We start from the raw sequence: 26,643 nt of genomic DNA on the forward strand, positions 1-26,643 counted from the left end.
CACGGGGTGCGGGGCGAGCCTGCGGCAGCAGAGGCCAGCGGGACGTTGCACCAGCCTGAGGCGCACCGTGCGTTCTCCCCGGGAAGTTGTCCCTGGATCACGGGACCTTGGCAGTGGCGGACTGCACAGGCTCTCGGGAGGGGAGGTGTGGAGAGTGAGCTGTGCTTGCACACAGGCTTTTTGGTGGCTGCAGCAGCAGGCTTAGCGTGTCATGCCTGTCTCTGGGGTCCACACTAATTGCTGCGGCTCACGCCCGTCTCTGGAGCGCCTTGTAGAGGCACTCTTAATCCCCTCTCCTCGTGCACCAGGAAACAAAGAGGGAAGAAGAAGTCTCTTGCCTCTTCGGCAGCTCCGAATTTCTCCCGGACTCCCTCCCTGCTAGCCGTGGTTCACTAACCCCTTCAGGCTGTGTTCAGTCCGCCAACCCCAGTCCTCTCCCTGGAATCTGACGGAAGCTTGAGCCTCAGCTCCCAAGCCCCCACCTGCCCCTGTGGGAGAGCAGACAATCCTCTCGGGCTGGTGAGTGCTGGTCGGCACCGATCCTCTGTGCGGGCATCACTCCGCTTTGCCCTCCGCATCTGCGTTGCTGCACTCTCGTCTGTGGCTACAATGCTTCCCCCTCCGCCCCCCCACAGTCTCCGCCCGCGAAGGGACTCCTAGTATGTGGAAACGTTTCCTCCTTCACGGCTCTCTCCCACTGGTGCAGGTCCCGTCCCTATTCTTTTGTCTCTGTTTTTTTCTTTTTTCCTTTGCCCTACCCAGGTAGGTGGGAGTTTCTTGCCTTTTGGGAGTTCTGAGGTCTTTTGCCATTGTTCAGTAGGTGTTCTATAGGAGCAGTTCCACGTGTAGATGTATTTCTGATGTATCTGTTGGGAGGAAGGTGATCTCTGCGTCTTTCTGTTCCACCATCTTCTCCAGCCTCCGTAGTATTTGTCTTTTTGTCTGACTTACTTTACTTAGCGTGATAATCTCTAGGTCCATCCATGCTGCTACAAATGGCATTATTTCATTCTTTTTTATGGCTGAGTAGTATTCTACTGTATATATGTACCATATTTTATCCATTCATGTGTTGATGGACATATAGGTTGTTTCTATGTCTTGGCTATTGTGAATAGTGCTGGTGCTGGAAATGCTTGTGGTAGTAGGAAAGATGAGAAAGGGGCAGCTTTCATAAATATTAGGAGTAGAACTCAGTAGGAGTTGGTGAATGACTACATCTTATGGGGGTGAAGGAGACAGAGAAGTCAAAGATCACAATGGGTTCCTTGCTCTGGTGACTTAGTGGAATTTGATCCCAGTCACTGAAATACAAGACAAGGGATGATAACAGGATTTTGTTTGGGGAAGACAAAGGGACACAGCAAGAGGGCATGATAAATTAATTTTGGTCCTACTGTATCATGGTGCTATGTATGATTACCAGGTGGGTTGATCCTTTAGTCAGGAATTTGATCTGAATGGTAGCATGTGGTTGAGATTCTTTACTGATTCAATGAGAAAGTCATAGGCATGGATGATTGCCCGATAGATCACCTGTAGAGCTGTGTTTCTCCATATATTGTGTCTAAAGCATGGGTAGCTCTAGGCATTCTTCTAAATCAGTAATGGATTGACAATTTCACTTTAAAAAAAAGCAAGCCGTGTTGTTGAGATGAGTTTTACAAATTAGAAATAGAAAATTGTGATTTTCACACAAATCCCTTTAGGTTCTAATTGTCTCTTTCCTAGAGGTCATTCATGCACTTCAGGAATGCCTTTGTCAGTTCTTCTTTGCTAATAGTTTTGATAACAGGATATAGCTTGTCTTAACCAATTTGATTTTGTGTCATTTGTGTTACTTTTGCTTGTTAAATTTACGTTTAATTGTTGCTATTTTCTTGCATTATATTCCCAATTTACAAAAATGTATTGATGGCTAAAAAAATGGGTGATTGAAGCATATGGGAGGTGAAAACAGTAAGAGAAACACTTAAACTCAGAATGCTGTTCTAAATGTAAATTATAAGTAGGGCTCTCATGTGGATATAAAGGATGAATATGTATGTGCTGAGAGAAGTGAATGTGATAATTTTATATAAGAATCTGGAAGAGAAATAGATGATCAGAAATAAATATCTCAATAATAATTTTAATTAAACTGTTTATTCATTTGTTCCCAGTGTATTTTCTGTCAGAAAGGTTTTCTTTAATAGTGGCACAGTTCTGTCAAATATATTGATATTTTTAAACAAAGAGCAACAATTTTTCTGGTTAATTAAACACATTTTCCCCATACCAGTTTAAATTCTCCCTATAATAAAATTAGAATATTTGTTGCTAAAGGAGGTAAGATATGAATTCTACTGAATATTTTAACTGAGCTTCAATAAAATATGATTGGCAGGAAAGCATAATTGGTGAAATTCTTTTATTAAATGGATTTGTAGGATGTCCCATAATGTCCCTGGAATGCAGTGTGGAAACATGATTATTCTCACATGAGATAGCACGTATTGCACAGTATATTTGGATTTAACCATGTATAGGGAACATATGAATAACTGTTTGCGCATCTATAATAATTATATAGTTGCCTCTGGGTATCGGAAGGGGATTGGTTCTAGGACCCCCCACAGAAACCAAATGCTAGGATACTCAAGTCTTTTATACACAATGGCATAGTATTTGCATATTACCCAGGCACATGCTCCCATATGCTTTAAATCTCCCATCTCTAGGTTATTTGTCATACCTAATACAATATAAATGCTCTGTAAATAGTTTTAAATGCAGTTTAAATGGTATGTAAATAGTTGCCAGTGTGGGGCAAATTCAAGTTTTGCTTTTTGGAATTCTGAATGTTTTCTATCTGTTGTTGGTTGAATCCAGGGATGTGGAACCCACAATGGGGAACCAGTATATATGGAGGGTTGACTGTATATGAAAGAAGTATATGATGACATTTTCTTCTCTTTATCAGAGAAAGCCCGTGCATTATGAGGAGTGATTCTTTGTTACTTAAAGATTAATTTGTAAGGTACTTGGAGAAAATCCACCAGTGGTATATATTAATAGAGAATGAGCCATTGGTCACAACAGAAAAGGTGTCGCAAATGAACCCTTATTCATAGGGAAATGTGGGATTAAAAATATGCTTCTGTTCTGAATTCAGTGTAAAAAGACATAGAAAAAAATTGTAAACACTGTCAAAGTAAGGCTACTGAATTACATAAGTTTATTGTGATCTCTGAATTCAACATCCTTCTTTCCAATGTTGAGATGTACTAGTTATGTAGGGATGATCACTGTCATGCATTTTTCCAATAGGAGTGAGATTAAAAATAATATTTTCATAGCACTGATGTTTTCTGTATATACCATTTCCATTATTTTAAGTGACTGGCTGAAATGATGCATCAAATGATGCTTTCCATGTCTTGCATACACTGCATATATACCTATAGGATTTGAATATCATGGGTTTTAATGTGGTACAAATCAGTAAGCATTAAGAGTTTGACCATTTCCAAAGATTTATTGGAGAAAAAAATATCCAGTTGTTGAAAGGGCAGAAACTGAATATGATTGTGTAGTTTCTGTACAGCTGAATTGAATGGGTGCTGAAATCTAGTCTACATGCTGCTTTCTAAGACTGGGGACCCTGGTCTATGCTGTGTCTCACCAAAGTGAGGGGCGGGAACTCTTAATTTAAATGCAGGTACTATCAGGACATCATGCTCTCAGAGGGACTGCCATTTTCTGATCTGCACAAAAACACTATATAGTTTATTCAGGTCCTGGGAATGAAGGCTGAAGAAACTCTTCCCCAAGATGAATGCTATTGAGGAGTATTATACTATTTGCTTTAATGTTATTTTCCAAGTTTAGTTTTTTTACCGTCTGCTTTTGAGTGTGATATGCTCATCAACCACCTTAGCATTTGATTAGTATTTGAAAGTAGATTTTAAAGAAAAATATCTCTATTATTTCTAGTTTCATATTGGGCCTGACTGTCCATAACAATCAAAATGGGCACCCATTCTGTTAACTTATGATTATGAGTTATGATTTTCTCATTTAGTGGAAACAGAGTAAGAAAAGAAACTTACTGAATATATAAAGTGATACAGAGCTGAATATATTCATCATCTTGATAAATATATATAATTTGATAGAGATTTAACAATATCATTCATCTCACTGATATGAAGCTATAGTTTTTCTCATTACTACCACTAACAAGTATTTTGAATATTGTGTCGAATCCTATTTTTTGAATATGCAAATTGGTGGTCTGTGTGGTTTCTTAATGCAAATTTAGTGGTTTATAGAGGATAAAATTGGGATAAACACAGCTATAAAGTGAAAAGAAAAGACAGCATAGGTTAGAAACCCAGTGTCAAAGAAACCCATTATTTAAATAGAAAAGGAAGAGAATCCTGCAAATGCGCCTGAAATAGGCAAAAGGATGGCAATAACACCTTATGATATCATGAAAAAGTACGAAAGAGAGCATTTGGGGGAGGATGTGGTTAACAGTATCAGATGAAATTGAGAGGTTGCTTAAGATAATGATTAAAAAACTCTTTTGTTATTGGACAGCAAAGATGCCAAAAGACTTTCAGGGCGTGGTGGTAGTGATGAGTTACAGAAGGTCATTAGGTGTGCCTTGGTTTGATGAACAAAAGGAATAAATGAAAGTGGAGACAGTGAGGGTAGAAATCTCTTTCAAGAATTGTAACTGGTAGAGGGAACAGAAGAATCAAGGAGAATCCAATTTTGGGAGAACTCTCTAAAAGCTGAGTATAGTGAGCATGTTTTGGTATGGCTGAAAAGGAATTGGTCAGAGGGAGAAGTTAAAGATCCAAAAGCTAAAAAAGACAGCTGATGTAGGACAGTAAAAAAGAAGATGAGAAAGGCTGGTGTCTAGTACAAGAGAAGGGAGCGCTCATCCATTGTGGCTGTAGAGAAGGAAGAAAAGTTAGCACAAATGCAAGAACTTTTAGACACGTGGTAGGACACTGACGTGTTTTCATTAAGATGTCATCCTTTTGCTCTTTGACATAGAGATGAGGGATTTTCTGAGAAAAACTAGCATGTAGGCTGAGAGGGGAGGAGGTTTGATAAAGATGATTAAGGAGTCAGGAGCCACCATGGATAATGTGAGTGAGAAGACAAGGGAAACGGGGATTTTTCTGGGCCTGCAGACTTCATCTTTAACTCAGGAACAGGTGCGTCTCAGGTTTCCTGGAACCCCTGGCAGTGATCCCCTGGATGATGCTGTGCACTGCTGTAGAGCTGAGATCAGATTGATGCCATGTCTTCTACCACCAGAAAGCTTCCCTGTAGCCTCAGTCTCTTCTTGGAGCTTTTTCTCCACCTCCTGTCTTAACTGAAACTTGCATCTTCTCAAGGTCTCTTCTTTTGTTGTCCTCTTTAATAGGGGCTGTTGATGAACAAACTTGAATGCTTTTTAAAAATAATGTTCTCGCTTCCTTTCTTTTTTTTTTTTTTTTTTGCGGTACGCCGACCTCTCACTGTTGTGGCCTCTCCCGTTGCGGAGCACAGGCTCCAGATGCACAGGCCCAGTGGCCATGGCTCATGGGCCCAGCCGCTCTGCGGCATGTGGGATCTTCCCGGACTGGGGCACGAACCCGTGTCCCCTGCATCGGCAGGCGGACTCTCAACCACTGCACTACCAGGGAAGCCCTCTCTTCCTTTCTTTTTTAAAAAAAGTTATTTTCTTTTTTGTAATTCTTACCTTATGGAATTAAATTATATTTTCTTTGCAACACATTTGTGATCTTGATAATATTTAGACTTAAATGACTAATAAGTTTTGTTATGGTGATAAACATTTATGGTGTATTCAAACATTGTTTATTATGTCATTCCACTTAAACAATCTGATCAGTGGAAATGTAAACTTCTGAAAGTTAAATCTGATCTGATTCTTGCTGACTCCTACTGAAAATAATTGTGCCCCAAAATATATTTTTGAATTAAGATTTACTACAATAATTTGTACACAGGTTAGAACATTCAGTGAAATTGTAACAGATTAGTTAAATTAAAATTTGAGCTCATGTCATGATCTACATCTTTTTTTTTTAACGAAGCTAGTTCACATTTCTTCATTTCTATTCTATTTATTCATTATGAGACCAATCTTTATTTTAAAAATATTGTTTTCTTTAAACGTGGTCTAAAGATATAAGAACCATTTCCTGGTGGAATAACAGCTTGAATTTTAGACCAGGAAGAAACACTGACAAATGCAGGTGTGATAGGCCTTATTCCTTGGAAACTTTGGAAAAGGAGTTAAGTTTGGTAGCATTTTTTTTTCATTCTACTTTTTATACTTTACCTTTTTTAAAGATTTTACAATTCAACCATTTAGGATTAATTATCTTTCTAAATATGCTTTAACTAGAGCTTGCATTATTGTATTTGTCATGTTTCTATTTCTAAGTAACTGGCTTTGTATTATGTACTCAGTGTGTAATAATTGAATAAAGGAGTAGACATAGACCTTCTTTCCTCTTAAATAGAATATGGTTTGAAATGGTTGAAATATTTGTATCACCTCAGTATCCAGTATAGTGGTCCACAGGACTGTATACAAGCCTATTTCTCCTCTAAATGGTGCTGAGATGCTTGGATTATTATTATCTTTTTTGGGGGGTGTTCTGAGTTGGGTCTTCATTGCTGTGCACGGGCTTTCTCTAGTTGCGGTGAGTGGGGGCTACTCTTTGTCGCGGTGTGCAGGCTTCTCATTCTGGTAGCTTCTTGTTGCAGAGCACAGGCTCTAGGCGCATGGGCTTCAGTAGTAGTGGCACTCAGGCTCAGTAGTTGTGGCTCGCGGGCTCTAGAACGCAGGCTTAGTAGTTGTGGCACACGGGCTTAGTTACTCCGCGGCATGTGGGATCTTCCCGGACAAGGGCTCAAACCTGTGTCCCCTGCATTGGTGGGCAGATTCTTAACCATTGTGCCACCAGGGAAGCCCTTGGATTATTTTTTAGCTTTTAATAGTTTGTTTCTTTATTCACATGTCATATGACTATATCCTCTCGCTTTTTATTATCAATGCATCTGCTTACACTAGTTCCTTTTCCTAGTACTTGTAACTTTTTTGTGGCCTAAGAAACCAGATATCCAAGGTTATTACTTTTTTTCTATAAAATAAAAGCAAAAAGGCACTGCCTTAAAGTACACAAACAGGTTTTTTAAAATTAAGTGGAAAAAAATTAACTTATAGACTTTGAGACTTCACAGATTGTAGCTCAGAATATTTACATATGTATTATGTGCTTGCTGGCTTGCCTGCATGAGGTTTTCAGAGGTAGCTGAGATTTGGGTAGTGAGTTATTTACTGCATGTGCTTTGATTTTCATCTTTATTGCAGCACAGTAAAAACCCATAGTAGATATGATTTTTAAAAATCTACTTTATAGCCATACTTAAGGATGCTCAAGTTCTTTAAGTCCTTCAAGAAAATTTCCCTCTGTTGATCACAAAGATTATGGGAAGACTCAGCTCATTGCTAACTGATCGTTAATGCCTAACTTATCCCAGTCCATAGGCAAAAATATATTGGAAATGTTATCTTTTGCATAATCAGTCATATAGGGCCTAGTCTGCTTCACCAGCAGCATGGCCTTGGGTTTGGTTTGACAATCAAAAGTGGAAAATACACTGAACTTCACATAGCAACATGTTAACTTAGCTTTAAGGAAGTGTACAAGATAAGTAAAAAGAGAATGCACAGTAACAGCAAAGTAGAGGGCTTATCACTCATATCATCACTTCTAGTGTCCCACTCACTCCACACTCAAATCAGAAATGTACACAAAGATGGAGCCCTAGTGGCCATGGACCATTTCAATTCAGGGAAGCCTTCATCAGTCTGAGGCCCTTTCCATTTTCTACATGCAGCACACTCAGGGTGATGAGTTTAGGGATGGAAAAGATTTCCCTTCTAGGTTCTTTAGCTGGTCCAATAATTACATTGACATAAGACAAACAGGAGAAACAAGTTATATACATACAGAAGCCCCATAAAAATATGAGACAGACAGTTGAAGCTTATATGCCATCCTGAACTAAGAATAAGGGGATAGGGGTCTGGGGCTTCAAAAGGGGGGAAGACAATTCACAGGAAGATGGGAAGAGCAAATGTTTGGTAAACAAATGTTTGCCCTGCCATGTAGATAAGTCTTTCTGATGGAAAAAGTTGTCTCTGGTGATAGCCCTCTTCCTGGTATAGGCTCCCTATTGAAATTCTTTTAGGCAGTTAAGGGAGAGGTAAAAAGTTTTTCCTGAGTTTGCTGGGTCTCAGTTGCTTTCAGTCAAATCAATCCACATGCAAAATTGGCACATCTTGGGGTGGCTGTAGTCTGTTCCCTGTCATGACTAATCATTCATTAACTAATACAAAGTCTTGAAAATGATGTCTGGGTGCTTGGTCCAGTACACAATCCTCAATTGGATTCTCAGTTAACTCGGATCTGGCATACTCCTATAAGTTTCTGCAGTTAATGGAGTAAAGAGACTCCAACCAAGTGTTAAACCATCAGGCATCCCTAAATCTAACATAATCATCATAAACTGGCAATTGATTCTTTCCTTCTGATCAACGTAAGCCAATTCGAGATGGTTCTTCAGAACAAATCAAACTATCTGAATAATCTAAGAAAATGCAGAGATTTTTTATGGACAATGAAAAGATGAAAATTGTCATTTCTTTTCTCTGTCAATTGGCAAAATAGATTAAAATAACACATAATTTTAAAAATCTGTCATTGAAAAACATTAAGTCACATGTTATAGTGAAAGTCATGTGGAACTAGAAGTGCATGTGACAGTGGTTGGATAGCACTCAATGTATGTAATGAAAGAATGTTACCGAGTCCAAGCTCACTCTGCTCACCGCACAATAGGCCAATAAATTGGAGATGAGATGTTGAGGCAAGGAATACAACTTTATTTGGAAAGCCGGCAGAGTGAGAAGATGGCAGACTGATGTCTCAAAATTACCATCTTATGGGTGTCTGGATGCCAGTTTCTTTGATAGAATCAGAGAGGGAAGTAAAGTAAAAAGGCAGAATAGAGAGGGAGAGGGGGGAGGAAGTAAAGTAAAAAGGACCATCAGTCTTTCAAAACATCTCCTGGAATGGCCAGCCTCTGGGAGGGGATGTGCTAATTTCTTCAGCCATTCACAGGTGGGTAGGATTCCCTGAGACAGGCCATTATGTATGATTATAATAACAAAAGCAATGAAAAGCAAAGGCTAGAGTCAAAGAAACAGATTCAACATGGAGTCAAAATTGGCTCGTCCATGTTACAATACTGATATTGTGATTTGTAATAAGAAATATAGATTTGGCCTTCATTGCCATTTCTGGCACAGAGCTCCTAAAACCCTGGGAATTTCTTAAGTGCGGAGAGTGGTGAAGGTGTTTTTTGTTATGTTAATGAGGTGACTTTTGGAAAGACTCTAGATCACCTAAGGGTGGGGGCTGGTCACCAGACGAACTATCCATGTGATTAGAGGGTTGGAACTTTCATCCCACATCCTGACCTCCTAGGAGCAGAGAGGAGCTGGAGGTTAAATCATTTGCCAGTGGCCAATGATTATATTTTTTCTTTTTAAATTTTACTTTATTTTTTATATAGCAGGTTCTTATTAGTTATCTGTTTTATACATATTAGTGTATATATGTCAATCACAATCTCCCAGTTCATACGTTTGTTTTCTACATCTGTATCTCTAGTTCTACCTTGCAAACCGGTTCATCTGTACTATTTTTTCTAGATTCCACATATATGCATTAACATACGATATTTGTTTTTCTCTTTCTGACTTACTTCATTCTGTATGACAGTCTCTAGGTCCATCCACGTCTCTACAAATGACCCAATTTTGTTCTTCTTTTATGGCCGAGTAATACTCCATTGTATATATGTACCACATCTTCCTTATCCATTTGTCTGTTGATGGGCATTTAGGTTGCTTCCATGACCTGGCTATTGTAAATAGTGCTGCAGTGAACATTGGGGGGCATGTATCTTTTTGAATTATGGTTTTCTCAGGGTATATGCCCAGTAGTGTGATTTTTGGGTCATATGGTAGTTCTATTTTTAGTTTTTTAAGGAACCTCCATACTGTTTTCCATAGTGGCTGTATCAATTTACATTCCTAACAGTGCAAGAGGGTTCTCTTTTCTCCACACCCTCTCCAGCATTTGTTGTTTGTAGATTTTTTGATGATGGCGATTCTGACTGGTGTGGGGTGATACCTCATTATAGTTTTGATTTGCATTTCTCTAATAACTAGTGATGTTGATCAGCTTTTCATGTGCCTCTTGTCCATCTGTATATCTTCTTTGGAGAAATGTCTATTTAGGTCTTCTGCCCATTTTTGGATTAGGTTGTTTGTTTTTTTTAATATTGAGCTGCATGAGCTGTTTATATATTTTGGAGATTAAGCCTTTTTCCATTGATTCGTTTCAATGGCCAGTGATTTAATCAATCATGACTATGTAATGAAGCCTCCATAAACACCCCAAACAAACAGGTTTCCGAGAGCTTCCAGATTGGTGAACACGTGGAGATATGGGGAGAGTGGAGAGCCCAGAGGGGCGTAGAAGTTCCTCACTCTTTCCCACATACCTTGCCCTAAGCATCTCTTACATCTGGCTGTTCCTGCATCATATCCTTTTATAATAAACTCATGATTTAGTAAGTAAAATGTTTCTCTGAGTTCTGTGAGGCTCTCTAGCAAATTAATTGAACTCAAGGAGCGGGTCGTGGGAACCTCTGATTTATAGCTAGTTTGTCAGCAAACCTGGACTTTCAGCTGGCATATAAATTGAGTTACCAAGGTGGGTGTCATTGGAACCTCCAACGGGTAGCTGGAAGGTCAGAAACATAGGTGATAGTCTGGGCTTGCAGTTGATGTTTGAATTGAGGGAGGAGTAGTCTTGCAGGGTTGAGTACTTAACCTGTAGAATCTGATGCTATCTTCTGGTAGATAGTGTCAGTTTTACATTAAATTGTAGGATGCCCTGCTGGTGTCTGAGAATTGCTCATTTCTGTGGGGAAGCTCTGCCCCCTCCACATGCTGAAATTGGGTGTTGACCCAAAAGATATACTATTAGCAGTTTTGTCACTGTTGTTTTGAGTCTTTCAAATACTTTATGTGGATTGAATGTTAAGCAAAAAATAGTAACACTTCTTACACATAGTGGATTTGGGTTTGCTTGTGACGGGGTCTTATATTTTGTATGTTTTATTCTTCATTTCATTTGTCTAGGAATTTATTTTTAGAGTATTTGACAAAATTAGCATTTTGTGGCACAGTAAAAACTAACGGGTCTTTCACTGCCGATAGTTTGAGAAGCACTGCTGTAGAATTAAGTACTCAGGGTGGTGGCTCTTCTTGTGGTAAAGGTCACACGCATCCTCTGTGTGGGTCCATCATTGAATCCATATTTGTAGTCAGGGGTCACTTGTAGATCTTGTCTTATTTGCAGAGTGGAGGTAAGTGATGACAGTTGAATCCTGAGCCAGTTCAGGTTATTAGCCTCAAACATTTATCGCAACTCTTCTCAGGTGTTTCATCATTTGGTAATACCTGAGAAGGGGAAAAGGTTCTTTTCAAAGGCTTTTAATTGCATGGTTACAGAATATGTCATTTGAAGCCTAGGAACCTTAAGTCGCATAACTACCAGAAAGAAGGAGCAAAGAAGTTTTGTTACACTTCTGTCAAAAATGCTTAAATGATGCAAATCACATTTTTGAATGACTATTCTTACTAGACATATGCCAGATAATTATTCAGAATTCAGACATGGATTTTTTGATGGAATTTTAAAATAGTTCTCATTGTGGCAGAGTTAAGAATAGTTCTGGCACTCTTGTAAATATTTTAATACTTTTTAAACTGTAGCCATTTAAGACACTACATCGTGTAGATATGTTATATGTAAAGAAATGAGCACTTTTTTCTAAGGTTAGAATTAACATATACTTGACTAGGAAAGTACCAATACTTGTCTTAGACTGCACTCTCCTAGAAGCAGACTCGGAGACAAGGTTTGAGTCCAAGTAGTTTATTTCAGAAGTGATCCTAAGAAGCATGGGCATTAGAGTAGGGAGTTGAATCAGAGAATGTGAGGAAGGCTGATAACAGATGTGGTTTCACACAGGTTCCACTGTGGGCAACTGAGGCTCAGTTCCACAGGGGATCTGTAGGAGCACTGAATCTCAGATGAATGAGATTGATGAATCTCAGAGTCATCCCAACTGAGTGATGAGGAAGCTGGAGTATTTATCTACCAGTTCCCTGACCATTCTTGGTAGGGGGCTGCTTCAAGGGTCATTAATCTTCTGGCACTCCTGGCTGAGTGTGCTCCCATGTACCAGAGAAAAAGCCCTCCAGCAGAGATTTGTAGGTCTTTACCTAAAAGTAAGTAGGTGAGTAGCTTTCCTAATAAGAAGTGAATGCTGGAGAGATATGGTCAGGCTACCGACAGTATCACTAAAGCATATGGCTCAGATTGTGGTCTTCACACCCATGCCTGTCTATCACAGGTTTGGGATGAACCAAGGAGCTGAGTTTGTACAGTAATGTAAACCAAATGCTCTGACTCCTTCATTGAGAAAGTCTTGCCTGTATATATGTAGGTTCTGGGTGGGATGAACAGCTTGTGATCTACTACCTCACTAGTAGAGCAGCACTTTTGAATAGCTCATTGCTATATTACACTACTGATCAGACACTGGTTTTTTTACTTAATCTTAATATTGCTTAATTATTTTTAAACTCAGATGTGTAGCTTCATGATCAAACATGTGGTCTATATGTAGTGAATGGTGCTATGATGTAAAGACACCAAATTTTATGATATAGGATACAAACATGCCAAATTACAAAATTGTATACATTTTTGTTGTCTTAAAAACAGACCTCTTAAATAAATATCATTATCACAATCAGTTATGACTTGATAACTTATTCTTTGATTTTCTAAATTTTACTTTTATAAGTTATATAAGCTGGCAAAGAAATGAGAAAGGAATTTCACATCCTTGTGTTTTTAATGAAATGGCACTTGAAAAAAACTGTCCTCAAATCAGTTAATTTTTTAATTAGGTAATGCAATATTAATGATTTATAATAAATATATTTGGTCTGACCAAATATATATATTTCTCATATATATTTTGTCCAAAATATGTATATTTCTCATATATATTTGGTCTTCATCCACGGTTCCTGGCTTATAGCTCCCCAAACCCTTGGGATTTCCTGAGTGATAAGAGCAATGGGAGCATCTTTTGTTACAATATTTGGTGTTTTTCCCTCAGTTCCTGAAATCCCTTCAGAGCCATAAAGTTGAAATGGATATCTTGTTATTCATAAGAAGCCCCTTTCCACCAAAACTAGGTTTACGTTAATGAGGTGACTTTTGGAGAGCACCTAAGGACGGGAGCTGGTTGCCAGGGGAACCAACCAAGAGTAGAGCATTGAGAACTTTCACTCCCATGTCCTGATTTCCAGGGAGGGAATAGGAGCTGGAGGTTGAATCAGTTCCCAGTGTCTAATTATTTAATTAATCATGCCTGTGTAATGAAGCCCCCCCCATAAAACCCCAAAGGAGGGGGGTTCAGAAACCATCCAACCAGAATGCTTCCACAAGCCACCATGCTGGTTCCCAAACTCCATGAGGAGAGAAGCTCCTTTGTTCAGGACCTCACCCTATGTATCTCTTCATCTGGCTATTAATTCCTATCTTTTAATTTCCTTTGTAACAAACCAGCAATCTAATGAGTAAAAGGGTTTCCTGAGTTCTGTGAGCTGTTCTAACAAATTAATTTAACCCAAGGAAGGGGTCCTTGGAACCTCCAACAGATAGCCCATTGGTCAGAAGCACAGGTAGCAACCTGGGCTTGTGATTGACATCTGAAGTAGAGGACAGTTTTGTGGGACAGAGCTCTTATCCTATGGACTCTGATACAACTTCTGTGTAGATACTATCAGAATTGAGTTGAATGTAGGACATCTAGCTGGTGCCAGAGAATTGCTTGGTGGTGTGTATTTACTCTTTGCTTGGTAATATTTACTCTTTAAATACTAGTTTTTATTTTGCCATTCAGGTCTAGTAAAATTTCTTTCTCTCTCTCTTACCCAAATTTTAGGTTCTGGTACTATACCGAGTTATACCACATAGCATCAATAATCTACCCCCTGTACATGGGCAAAATTCACCAGAAGTCAATCCTTGTTTTGCATCCAGCAACATATATTCTAATCCTGAAAGGATTCTGCTTAGTTTGATGAACACAAATTATGAGAACAGCTGACATGTTATTTGGAAAAACTGTCCCAAAGGTGAGAACTTTTTTCTTTAAATAAATTATCACAAATTGTAGTCTGACAATATAGAAGGAACCACAGAACCAAACACAGAATCCATAGATTCTAGACCTGACTACAGCATTTAATAGGATGTCCTATAACATTTTCAAGATCAGTTTCCTTACATGTGTCAGGGAGGGGGGAATTTCCCCCTCTACCTGTCTTGAATTCTTGTGGCTGGACTAATAATAAAATTAACACAAGACAGATTAACAGGAGAAAAAGAAACACATTTTAATTCATGTGTATGGAGGTCCCATAAAAATTGGACCTAAGAAGTGGCCAAAGCAGGCAGCTTTTATACTTTTTAAACAGAGAAATTGGTGATGAATTGGCAGGACAAAGAAACTTGGGCTTTGGGTGCTTAATTAGTGAAGAATCTAAGCAGAATTTGGGCTTGGGGTAGTCAATTAAATAAGTAATGTTTTGTTTATACAGGTATCTCTGCCCAAATTCCCTGTCTCTTGTGATAAGGGTGTCCTTCTGCCTTCAAATGCAGGGAGTGCACCTTTCACGTGATAGATTCATCTCCTACTTTCAGGGACACAAAGAGGAGGGTCAAAGTGTCCCTCTTGCATTGGCTGTTTCTTAAGTAACTTGAATTCAAAATAATCAATATGCCATTGAGGCACATTTTGGGGCAGCCTGCCCTGGGCCCCAACACATGTAAAATGGAAATAATAAAAGATGCTTCTTCAATTTATTTTGAAGAATAAATGGTAAAAATTATGTAGAGATGCTCTACAAATGAAAGATCACCTAACACTACTGGCATTTTCAGCTCTATAAAGTATTAAATTTAGGTGACACTGCTGAAACCTTGTACATAATTAGTTGAGACCAAGTGAAAATTGACTAGAAAACACCTTACATGTCATTGTGACAGTCATATTGGTAATCACTAAGTGTGAATTTTGAGGGGGTAGGTCATATTAAGTCCATATACCAAGACCAAGACAAACAGGTGATCATAGATAGACCTGCTCCAGTGTTCAGGTGGTCACTCCCTGGTTCTGTCCTTGAGGAATGAGTCTTTATAAATTTCTACCCCAAGAGGCTTACATTCTTTGAAATAGTTCCAATTGGCTAGTATAGCTGTGCAATTTTTTCTTCATCATAAGCATTGCTTGTATTGAGAAGAGGACATGTGCACATTGTTTGTTTCTTTGGCTTCCATTCAGCTACCCTCTTCCAAGTACATACAAACCTGTCATGTTCAGAGTGGGTTATGTTTTATTTTTTATACAGAACCCTCAGAGTTTAATCTAAACTTTAGAAGTAAGGGGAAGATTAAAAGTATGATTTAAAATGAGACTTTGAATTACAGTTGCTCCTAACTTAAAGGCATTAGTTTAGCAAACATAGTGACATCAAGATTGAAAGAGATATATTGATATATTGGTATTAGAGAACAGTAAACATGGAATATTTTATCACCTTCTAATTGACATGCTGATAATATCAAGCAATTTGCCTTGAAACTGCAATTTAATAAGATTCAAATCTTATAAACATGTATTTGGCCTATTCAAAAATGTAAAACAAGGACTTCCCTGGTGGTGCAGCGGTTGAGAGTCCGCCTGCCGATGCAGGGGACACAGGTTCGTGCCCCGGTCTGGGAAGATCCCACGTGCCGCGGAGCGGCTGGGCCCATGAGCCATGGCTGCTGAGCCTGCGCGTCCGGAGCCTGTGCTCTGCAACGGAAATGGCCACAACAGTGAGAGGCCTGCGTACCGCAAAAAAAAAAAAAATGTAAAACAGGTGTTAATAAGCACTTTGATTACTGAGGAGTAACACTTTAACCAGAGTGTTATACAATATGTATATATATTAGAAATGAATATGTCCTTTTGTTGTAAAATTATTATGGTTCTATTTTTTACCAACAAAATGACGTACACAAGTTGTTTTCACAGAGTTTGCTGCATTTTTTAGAATAGTGCATTATGGGCCCTGGCCTATTTTTTGCTTTTTAAAACACTGTGTCTCATGCCTTTGCAAAGCCCTTGCACTTTCTATTCCCTCTGCTTGGAGCTTCATTTTCTTGGATATCTTCACGATTCTTTTTCCCACTTCACTCAAGACCCTGCTCAAATATCACATTATCTGAGAAGCTTTCCCAGTACCCTCTCTAAATTAGTACATCCTTCAGTCCTTCTCTTTCTTGCTTATTTTTCTCAATAGTGTTAATCCCCGGTCATATTTATACCTTGCCTCCTCCTGTAGAATGTGAGCTTCTTAACAGGAACAGTCTGTTCTGTTTTGTTGTTCTCTGCTGTAGTCTCAGAAAAGTGCCTGGAAAATAACAGATATCAAATATTGAGTAAATAAATAAATGAATGAAAAATGAGTGAATAAAGTGACACACTCAGGTTTTATATATTTCTCTACCCTATTTCAGACAGTTGAGTGTACATTAGCTTACTAGTTTCTACCTGCTAGTACCAATGTAGGGATCAGGTCGAATGGTTGAATTAGAAAGAGGCAGTTTCCGTGTTCAGTATGTACCTGAGTACAGGTCTGCATGGTTAATAACTGTGGTGGTCCATGAGGAGAAGCTCTCTGAAGGGCTTTACTTAGGTTAACTTGGACTGAGCAAAAGTCATACTCAGTGCCCTGGATTTTTACTTCTCAACATTGACGCTTACTCCATTCATCCCTCTCCATTGGTAAAGTCTCACCATGGTTACAGCTTGGTGCAGTGGTGTTGTGCAGGGTAGATGGATAGAGCTGCCCTTCACACCTTTTGATTAAGAAACTCTGAGGATGGGGCCTAGCGATCTGTGTTTGAGTAAATGTGATTCTGATGCACTCTAATGTATGAAGCAATTAGCCCATAGTATCACAAAAAGCAATTAGTGCTTTTAAATTGTTCACAGAATGGTACTTATTTACCAGTTATATTTGAAAAAGAAGTCCCTTTTTTTTTTTTTTTTTTGTGGTACGCGGGCATCTCAGTGTTGTGGCCTCTCCCGTTGCGGAGCAACAGGCTCCGGACGCGTAGGCTCAGCGGCCATGGCTCACGGCGCAGCCGCTCCGCGGCATGTGGGATCTTCCCGGACCGGGGCACAAACCCGTGTCCCCTGCATCGGCAGGCAGACTCTCAACCACTGCGCCACCAGGGAAGCCCTTTTATACAATTTTTAAAGATTACTTTAAAGTTCTTTAGGTTATTTTCATTGAAATTTATCATAAAGGTAAGACTGTGCTTTTCTGTGGTTTTTCACTCTAATACCCTGATTATCAAAAGTATTTTTCAATTAAGATAAACATTTTTTTTCATTTCCAAAATACTGCCTCTTCATCCTATTACACATTTTTCAAAGGTGAGTTTTTGGGATAATTTTGTATTGCTGCCTATATATTTTATGCTGTAGTCACTATAACTGTTCAGAAGACTTTTACTGGCCTCAGACTTGGGAACCAGAGTATCCTGCCACTAGTTCTACCCTTTCCCCAATGAACACATTTCCCATCACTATAGATAGCTCTCTTTGGATCACACCCAGAGGCTGGCCCATATTCTTCATTTCGTGGGAATTAAACTCTGTATTCCATTTTTCAGTTTGTCCTTATGTTGAATAATTTTCCTATATATGTTGACTAACATTGTCCTTAGTGAAGAAATGTGAGATGACAGAATACTGATGAGAAACTTTGAGGTCCTGATATATTTCTCAGTTTTCCTCACATCATACTCACTAACAGTTTTCTACCCTGCCGAGGCTCCCCCTTTTCCCCCTAATAATCTCCTCCCCAGGCACCTTTATTGGTTAGCCTTACTGCTTATTGACAGAACAAGAAAGAATAAACCTTTGTGTTCTTTCAAAGAAGGAAAATAATGTTTTCGGGAATGTGGACTAGCAGATGATCAAAGGGGCTGTCATTATTCTGTGGTAACTGCTGCCAGATTTCAGAATCAAGTGCTTTAGTTCCACATAACACTTTAGATATACTTAGCTCTGTCACTATTTGTGTTTGCAAGCCGGGCCCGGATCATTTTCAGTTGCTATGTGAATGTGTGCCATTAAGTCATAGTAGATCTTCATTTTTTGGAAATGTTAGGAGCTCCCTGTTGACTAACAATGGCAGAGCTGCTTGTTGATCAGTGGTGTTTATATGTCTTTGAGTCTTTGCCTCAGACCAATCCCAATACTTCATTGCTGTGAATAATTCTTCCCCACTACTTCCGCCTTTCTCTAGGAGATAATAAGCACTACATAAACTGAGAGAAAGAATCCTTCCTCCTTCTGCTCCTGACTCTACATTTTGGGTTTAATGCACATTCTGGCTATGTTGATTGTCCCTGCTGTTATTCCTCTCTAATTCTGGATTTTCTCTCAAATCTCTTCCAACAATCAGTACTAATTTATCTTGTTTATCAGTATAATTACATTTTCTGCCTTACTGTGATTTGTTCTAGACAAAGTACTTCCCCAGCCACCTCCCGCTGCCCCTACCTGATCTGCCCGAATTGTTGCTCTTGTGTTATTCCTTGTTCCGAAATCAAGTCCCTCACCCTGGCGTCCACACCCTCCTCTATGTGGCCGTGGCAATCCTTAGTCTTTTCTTCCACAACTGGCCCCTTCTTATCTTATGGGTGATTTGGATTGTACTTTTTCTTTCCCGAATGAACACTATACTTCCTATATCCTTGTCCTAGAGTTCTTTACCTTTCTGATAGAATATACCTTTTTCTCACTTCAAACACCAACTTATTTAAAATCCAAGCATTCTTCAAGGCCATCCCATCTGCTACCTCCTCCTTTGGGCTTTTGCTTGAAAATCTCTTGCCATCTTTTACCTTAGTAGTTTGTCTACTATTACCTTTTACCATATTATATACTTTAAGTCAGGGATGGTATCTTAATCACATTAGTCAGTATTTCTAGTGCACAATATTTTTTCTGACTTCTTTCTAGCTTTTATGACATCTTTGAGGCTGTGAGGTCATTGTTATATTTAGAATACATCTAATTTATCTTTTAACGCATAGGTGAAGCTGTTCTGATTCACAGCAATATTTTGTTTGCTCATAGCAACATTTCAGTGTCAATAACATTTTAAGATGTTTTAAGTAATTCAACAATTGATATACTGTGCTTTAGCTCTTTTTATATATTTTATCTGTATTTCCTGTAATTTATAATTCTCTTCTTTGAAACTAGGCTACTGATATCTGTGATCCCAATCCAATCCTGATGCTCATGTTTTGTGTCTGCATGTATGAAAGACTTCCTGCATATCTCCCCAAGAAGGTGGTGGCCTTTCATTGTACTCTTCATGACACTGTGTTGAGAGAGGTAAGGATATCTTTGGGGCCAAAATATACGTGGAGTTAAACATTTAAGTGGGTTTTAGATATTTCTTTCTCAACCCAAAATTAACAAAAGTATCAGTATGATAAACTAAGCCTTAAATGTTTTTCCCTTCTAAACTAAAGGTATAGCAGAGTGAAAGGGTTCCTTAATAGTAATCACTACCTGCAATGAAATGATGCCTCATTCATTTGAGGAATAGGGTGGGGAGATGGAAAATGAAAGTTAAGCACTTTGAAGGGCAAATCATTCAGGAAACTTGAGATCCATTTCATGTACAAGAAGACCGACACAGTAAATAGAAACTTGTGATCGGAGTATGCTTGGCTTTCCTTTAGGGAACTTTACACATCCAGATGGATTTTGTTCAAATGAGGATATGGAAAGGGAAGTAATTATGAAAGCACTCCTGACCAGGGCCACTGTTAATCCCCACTAAGGGCTTTTATATATGCTGGAGCTGCTAAATGTGTAACAGTGAATTTTTTTAATATGCAGGAAAAATTAAAAATGAAATTTTCAGTCCTGTGACCCTGACAGAACTATATAAATATGTCCATGTTTTGCAAGTGTTTTCTTTGATTGAGAAATATCTTGTCAGGGATCATCAACAGCACTTTGGTTTTCAAACAATCTGTTTCATATGAATACTTGTGAAATATGTTGAGCATACAGTTTTATTTCTTATATTTGTTTAAGACTGTTCCTTCTACTAGTTTTCATGAAATCTTCAACCAGATTTATAGTTCTCTCCTTCTTTCTCAGGAAAGTCTGGGCTGTTAGAATCTTACTATGTACAGAAGTTAATTTACCTCTTTGGTCAGATCATTTTTATTCCTTGTCCTCAGGCTGTTTTATGTATTCCTCCTCATGTTAAGCTGAGGGGGTGGTAATTTGATACTTTTGATGCAAAACACGTCCATATTTGGTCTTCAAAAGATACATCCTGGTGTTTTGTAGATGTAACCTTTTTGAGAAAATAACTGTGCAGGCTCTGTGACTGTATGAGTGATGGTTAATAAGGATTCAGTTAAAAGTCAGGAAAAACTCAGGTCCTTGTCTCAAAGTGTAAAGTGCTCAATTTAGGGAAAGGAAAGCCACTCCTCCTGATTTTCTGTTAGCAAACATTGAGATATGATCCCTTTTTAAAAATTTTATTTCTTTCCCTTTTTTGTTGGAAAAAGAGATACAAAACTCTTCAGAGAACTTTTTCAACAGTATTTTGTACGGTAATTCACTACGTGCAATGATAATTAAGGGCCTTGGGTACTAACTGGCCTAGAGCTGTAATTACAATGAAGAGGACTTTTGACTTCAGAATCAAATTTCTGAAGAGTTAGAAATGCTTTGCTTAAGCCTGCAGAAGATAGGAGAGGTCTGAATTAGATTTAAGCAGTGATTTATTTCACTTAAGTATTATTACTAGTTTTCTAATTCTGTATACGTTTGAATTTCTTTATGCCGTTTGATTATTATTTTGAAAAAGTTAATAACACAAGCTAATTTTTAAACATAAATTTTAATTTTGATGTTAAAAATCAGATTAAAGCATATTAAAATAGAAACATGATTTCTTTCCACATTTTTTACTGAGAATAATGTTCACACTTTAAGATTATAGATGTGATTCTACATAGAGCTTTTATTTTTCACAAATATAATAAACATCTTTTGAAGGAAACAATAAAAATTAAATAGAAATGCAAAATAAAATATCAATTACAACATAGTTTGATTTTAAATTTCATTCAAGAAAATCACTGATTTGGAAATTGCTGAGAATCTATGGCATAGTTTGCCCATATGCATCAACACCGTAAATGGCAGTACCTAAGTAGTAGAATGTCATTCTTAACAACCCTTTCAGCCTTCCAGTATAAAGAAAAATCTCAAGAAACGGCTACTATAATTGAAAAAGTATTTTTGTAGCTATGTGTCACAAATAGAATACTGGGACCATTAAACAGTAAAATGATCAGTGAAAAAATGTAGAGTGCAGTGATTTTCTGAGATACTTTTAAAAGCAATAGAACTATCTTTTTTTTTTTTTTACTTTTTGAAACAAAATTTACACAGGAGCACAATAGTTAAAGAATGGCTGTCATTGCAAAAGGAGAATTGAGGTTCCAAAGCTTGCTTTCTTTCCTTGAACAGCTTTCCCTTCTCCCCATCTACCACTCACATGACCCCTACATGAAATCCTGGAGTTGGGTGGAATAATCTGACCACAGATGGGCCCTATGCCTTTGCATCATTTATTTATTTATTTATTTTTATATAAATTTATTTGTGTGTGTGTGTGTGTGTGTGTGTGTGTGTGTGTGTGTGTGTGTGACATAATGAGAATGAGTAGCTTTCTTCAGATCTCAGGACTGGTTATGGAAGTTCCAAGACTATAAACCAGTAACAGTTCATAGTACATCTACTATTATTTTCAACATTTCCTTCCAGAAAATGGAAATTAGCTCTCTGTGATTTAAAATCACTAGATCTGTTAATTAATACTTTAAATGCACACATACGTACATTAAAAATAAGACACTAGAGGAGTCTTGCCTCGATTGTTACTGAGATCTGTAAACAGGTAAACAACATGAGAGCCCCAAATTTGAGGGTAAACAAAGGGTAGAAACTCTTCGGCAACAACTTACTTGTCTTGGTGGTTACCAAAGTTCTTATTGAAATATAAAAGTAGTTAATTTATCTTTCAACAGATGTCTACCATATTCTATCTATGACTATAGTTCCTGGACTGCCTAAGTGCTGTCACCTTTTCCTTACTCTAATTTGGCCAACCATTCACTTCCCTCAGGTCTTCTCTGTCCTCTGGGTCAGTACTTTCCATGATAACTCTGTGTCGTTCTAATGTGTATTTTTTTAATCCCCATTATATTCTGCATAAACACTTATATACTCACATTTTTCATGAAATGCTCTCTAAAAATGAAGTAACTCATTCTCAAATATTCTCTATATCTTGGCATCAGGAAGGAAGGGACAGCCAACCCTTAGCTCTACTACCACTTCTAGATGAGGCCACCATCGTTTTCAGCCTGGACCTCTGATACTAAACCTACACTCCTTATAATGCTTTCTACACTGAGCAGCCAGAGTAACCTTTTTGTAAATTGGATTATGTAAGTTCTCTGTTTCAAATTCTTTAAAGATTTCCCTTTGCAGTACAGTTAAAATCCAAGTTGCTAACTTTGGATTTCATATCTTCAAAGATCAGGTGTTCTTACATCTGTAATTTCCTTGACTGGTAGCTCTTTCTCCCTGCCCACTTCTGGAAAAAAAACAATAATACACACACACACTATCTTTGAACACAAATTCTGCTTCCTTCCAGTTACTACACTAGGAGTAAGTATTTTCATGATTAAAATATATAACTCTTCGATAAAAATAAGAAATGTTAAGTTATATATTTTTAAAATTCATGGTCTCATTTATACTCTTCTTCAACATAGATTCTACTGAAAAATTCAAGCTTGAAAAACTTAGTGTATAATGCTACAATTATCGGAAGAGATGCCACTGACTTCTCCCTCTCCCAAGGGAAGGTTGTGACAGTTTCTCCAAAGTAAGTGTTTTTTTTCTTTTAATTTTGCTTCACTGAACATATCAACCCTAGAGATTTAATGTGTGTTATAATTACAAAAGAGCAAGCTGGATTTGTTTTTTTTAAAAATAAATTTATTTATTTTTTTAATTTATTTTTGGCTGAGTTGGGTCTTCATTGCTGCTCGAGAGCTTTCTCTAGTTGCAGAGAGCAGTGGCTACTCTTTTCGTTGTGGTGCACAGGCTTCTTATTGCGGTGGCTTCTCTTGTGGATCATGGGCTCTAGGCACATGGGCTTCAGTAGTTGTGGCTCCCAGGCTCAGTAGTTGTGGCTCGCAGGCTCTAGAGTGCAGGCTCAGTAGTTGTGGTGCACGGGCTTAGTTGTTCCGCGGCATGTGGAATCTTCCCAGACCAGGGCTCAAACTGGTGTCCCCTGCATTGGCAGGTGGATTCTTAACCACTGTACCACCAGGGAAGTCCCTGGATTTGTTTTTAACAGATATATATGTGTAATGAAAAGATTGCCACTGCTGATATAGATAAGTTATTCATATGTTACTGAGATTTCTCACCAATTTTGTTAAAACAGTTCTAACAATATAAAGCATTTACTTTTTATGTATGCATTTAATTTTAGTTTATTTTGCATGCATATGGTCCGTAGAGAATAGCCTCTAAGTTCTTTATGTACTACAGTCCCAGTCCAGGAAACTGGAACCAGTGTGTGCTAAATATATATATATATATATATATATATATATATATATATATATATAATATTTAGTTGTTTCTGATTATAAATGCACTTCGTGCTCATTGTAAAAATTTAGAAACTATGAAAGAATGAAGAAAAATAAAAGTAAAGACTAAAAATCTTACCTCAAAGATACCCCCAATGTTTCCATTTTTCTCTGTCGCTTCATAATCATTGTATATTTATGTATGGATGTATACATACATGTACACTCCCAAATTGTGATGATATTCTGTATAGTCTCATTTTTATTTGATTCTGTTCACATGATACTTGTTTAATGTTTCAATTACTAGCCCATTCTAAAAAATAAGGAACAAATGAAAGCCTCAGGGAATAGTCTTGAGAAATTAAATACGAGCATAATACATAATTCTTCCTAGATCAACAAATCCTACTTCATATATTAATGTGTTAATGATGGCAAATACTCTTATTACATATTACAACGATGATATGAGAATAGCTGTGTCAGTACCACAGAATAGCTGTGTCAGTACCACAGATTTGATAACCAGTAATGGTCTTTAACCAGTCTTAAATTTTAGTCATTGTCTTCAATTACTTTTTCCTTGTACAAAGCAACAGACTATAACTGCCAATTATCTTTTTGGTTTTTGAACTATACCTTAAACTGAATTACTTTTCACATGTAGTCTTTATTACTTCTAATATATCAAACACAGAAATAATTGGAAATGGGAGACAACTTTAATTGTATTTAAAATACAAAGAAACCCAGTTACAGTAGTACATTTGACTTGTGTCATTAGCCTCTGTTCATTTTCTTCACTTGCTGCTCCATGCTAAAGGAGTATATAATTTATAAAATCTGAATATTCATGGTTGAGACTATATCCAGATTGAATTAAATGAGAAAAACAATTCTCCACTCACCTCTATCTATATTATAAATCAAATCCCAGAATAAAACTCTTTGTAAAAACAGCCCATTTGTTTTCCAAGTTATATTTCTTATACGTCTGTTATAAAACACAACTTTGGTAATACAAATTCATTTGGACATTGTCACAGTACCATTTGTCTTCCCTCAGGACTTTGATAAATGATCTCTTCTCTGCCCTTCAAATAGGATGATACAAGTGAAAAGAATTAAGTCCCCCCCGACCCTTTGTTCACTCATAAACCTGATAGCCTCTTCCAGTATTTCAAAGTTCTCATGATGTGGAAATTCTTCCTAACAACCACACTAAACCTCTGATGTCGTAGCTTAAGACCATTTTTCTTGTTAGTTAAATTAACAATTAAATTTATAGTTTCTATTATAAATGTAAAACCTGTATACCTGCATTGTTGAAAATTTGCACTTAACAGAAAAATGTAAAGAGGAGAACAAAAATTGTCTAGAATTCCATCAGATAAACACATTTAATTTATTCATTTCTTTCCAGTCTTTTTATATGAACAAGTATGTGTTTATTATAGCATATGTATAATTAGATGTTTACAAAGTAAATGTATTATATATATAAATATTAAAACAATATATGTTAAACATTTGTTATGTATGAAATCTATATAGCATACACTTTTTTGTACCTTTTCATATTTAATCATTCTTGCAACCATACTAGTGTCCTCGTTTTACAAAACAAGACATTGGGCACAGAGACATCAAATCATTTGCCCAATTTTTCCTGCTATTAAATGGTGAAATAAAGATTCAAAACCAGCCAATGTAAATCCAGAGTTAGTACTCTTATTAAACTAACACCTGCCATACTGTGTGTCTGTGTTTGTGTATATCATATTCATACAGAGCCCTTGGCATTCAGTGAAATGTGATTTTGACTATTTGTAAGAAATCCTGAAGATCCATGACATATAATTATATCATTTTTGCTTCTCCAGGAGCTGGTTTGTGAGAACATTTCACTTGGGTGAACGTAATTCCCATGAATTTCTCAGCAGTGCTTTTTTCTTTTTATTCACCATTGTACCTTTAATGGTCTGCATCAATATAGACATATTTATGAATATTAGCTTCTTGAGGCTTTTAACACATGCCAAGTGAACGTTAACTGACCATATATCCATGTACACTTATACATGTAATCATGAATATATGTATTCATATTTTGACCATATTGTACATGTACATATATTCTTGTTTTCAACTTCTTTATCTTTTTTAATCAAAATTTAATTTGAATCTGCTTTAACAACTCAGATACAGAAGAGTTTAACATGCAAAGGAAATCCTTCTCCCCTCATATTCCCATCTCCTGAGATCCAATTCTTTTTTTTTTTTTTTGCGGTATGCGGGCCTCTCACTGTTGTGGCCTCTCCCATTGCAGAGCACAGGCCCCGGACGCGCAAGCTCAGCGGCCATGGCTCACGGGACCAGCCACTCTGTGGCATGTGAGATCTTCCCGGACCGGGGCACGAACCCGTGTCCCCTGCATCGGCAGGCGGACTCTCAACCACTGCGCCACCAGGGAAGCCCAAAGATCCACTTCTTGAGTGCCTACTTTTAACTCTTTCAACTATGTCTAATTTTAGTTCTTCCAATGGTTACCTCCATAAATATAAATAATCTATATATCTTTGCCAGTATTTTTATTATGTCAACTTCAGAAATAATG

General features: G+C 37.6%; 1 protein-coding gene across 1 annotated transcript in view; it reads left to right on the plus strand.

The window, feature by feature from the left end:
- CFAP47 (cilia and flagella associated protein 47) overlaps positions 1–26,643 on the plus strand; it is a 533,433-nt gene that overhangs the window by 250,843 nt on the left and 255,947 nt on the right. The window contains 4 exon segments of the mRNA XM_032618881.1: positions 14,185–14,377; positions 18,251–18,327; positions 19,573–19,707; positions 23,193–23,309. Coding sequence (XP_032474772.1) covers positions 14,185–14,377; positions 18,251–18,327; positions 19,573–19,707; positions 23,193–23,309 — 522 coding nt within the window.

The sequence above is a fragment of the Phocoena sinus genome, chromosome X, assembly GCF_008692025.1.
Source record: "Phocoena sinus isolate mPhoSin1 chromosome X, mPhoSin1.pri, whole genome shotgun sequence".
In the NCBI taxonomy this organism is placed as follows: Eukaryota; Metazoa; Chordata; class Mammalia; order Artiodactyla; family Phocoenidae; genus Phocoena; species Phocoena sinus.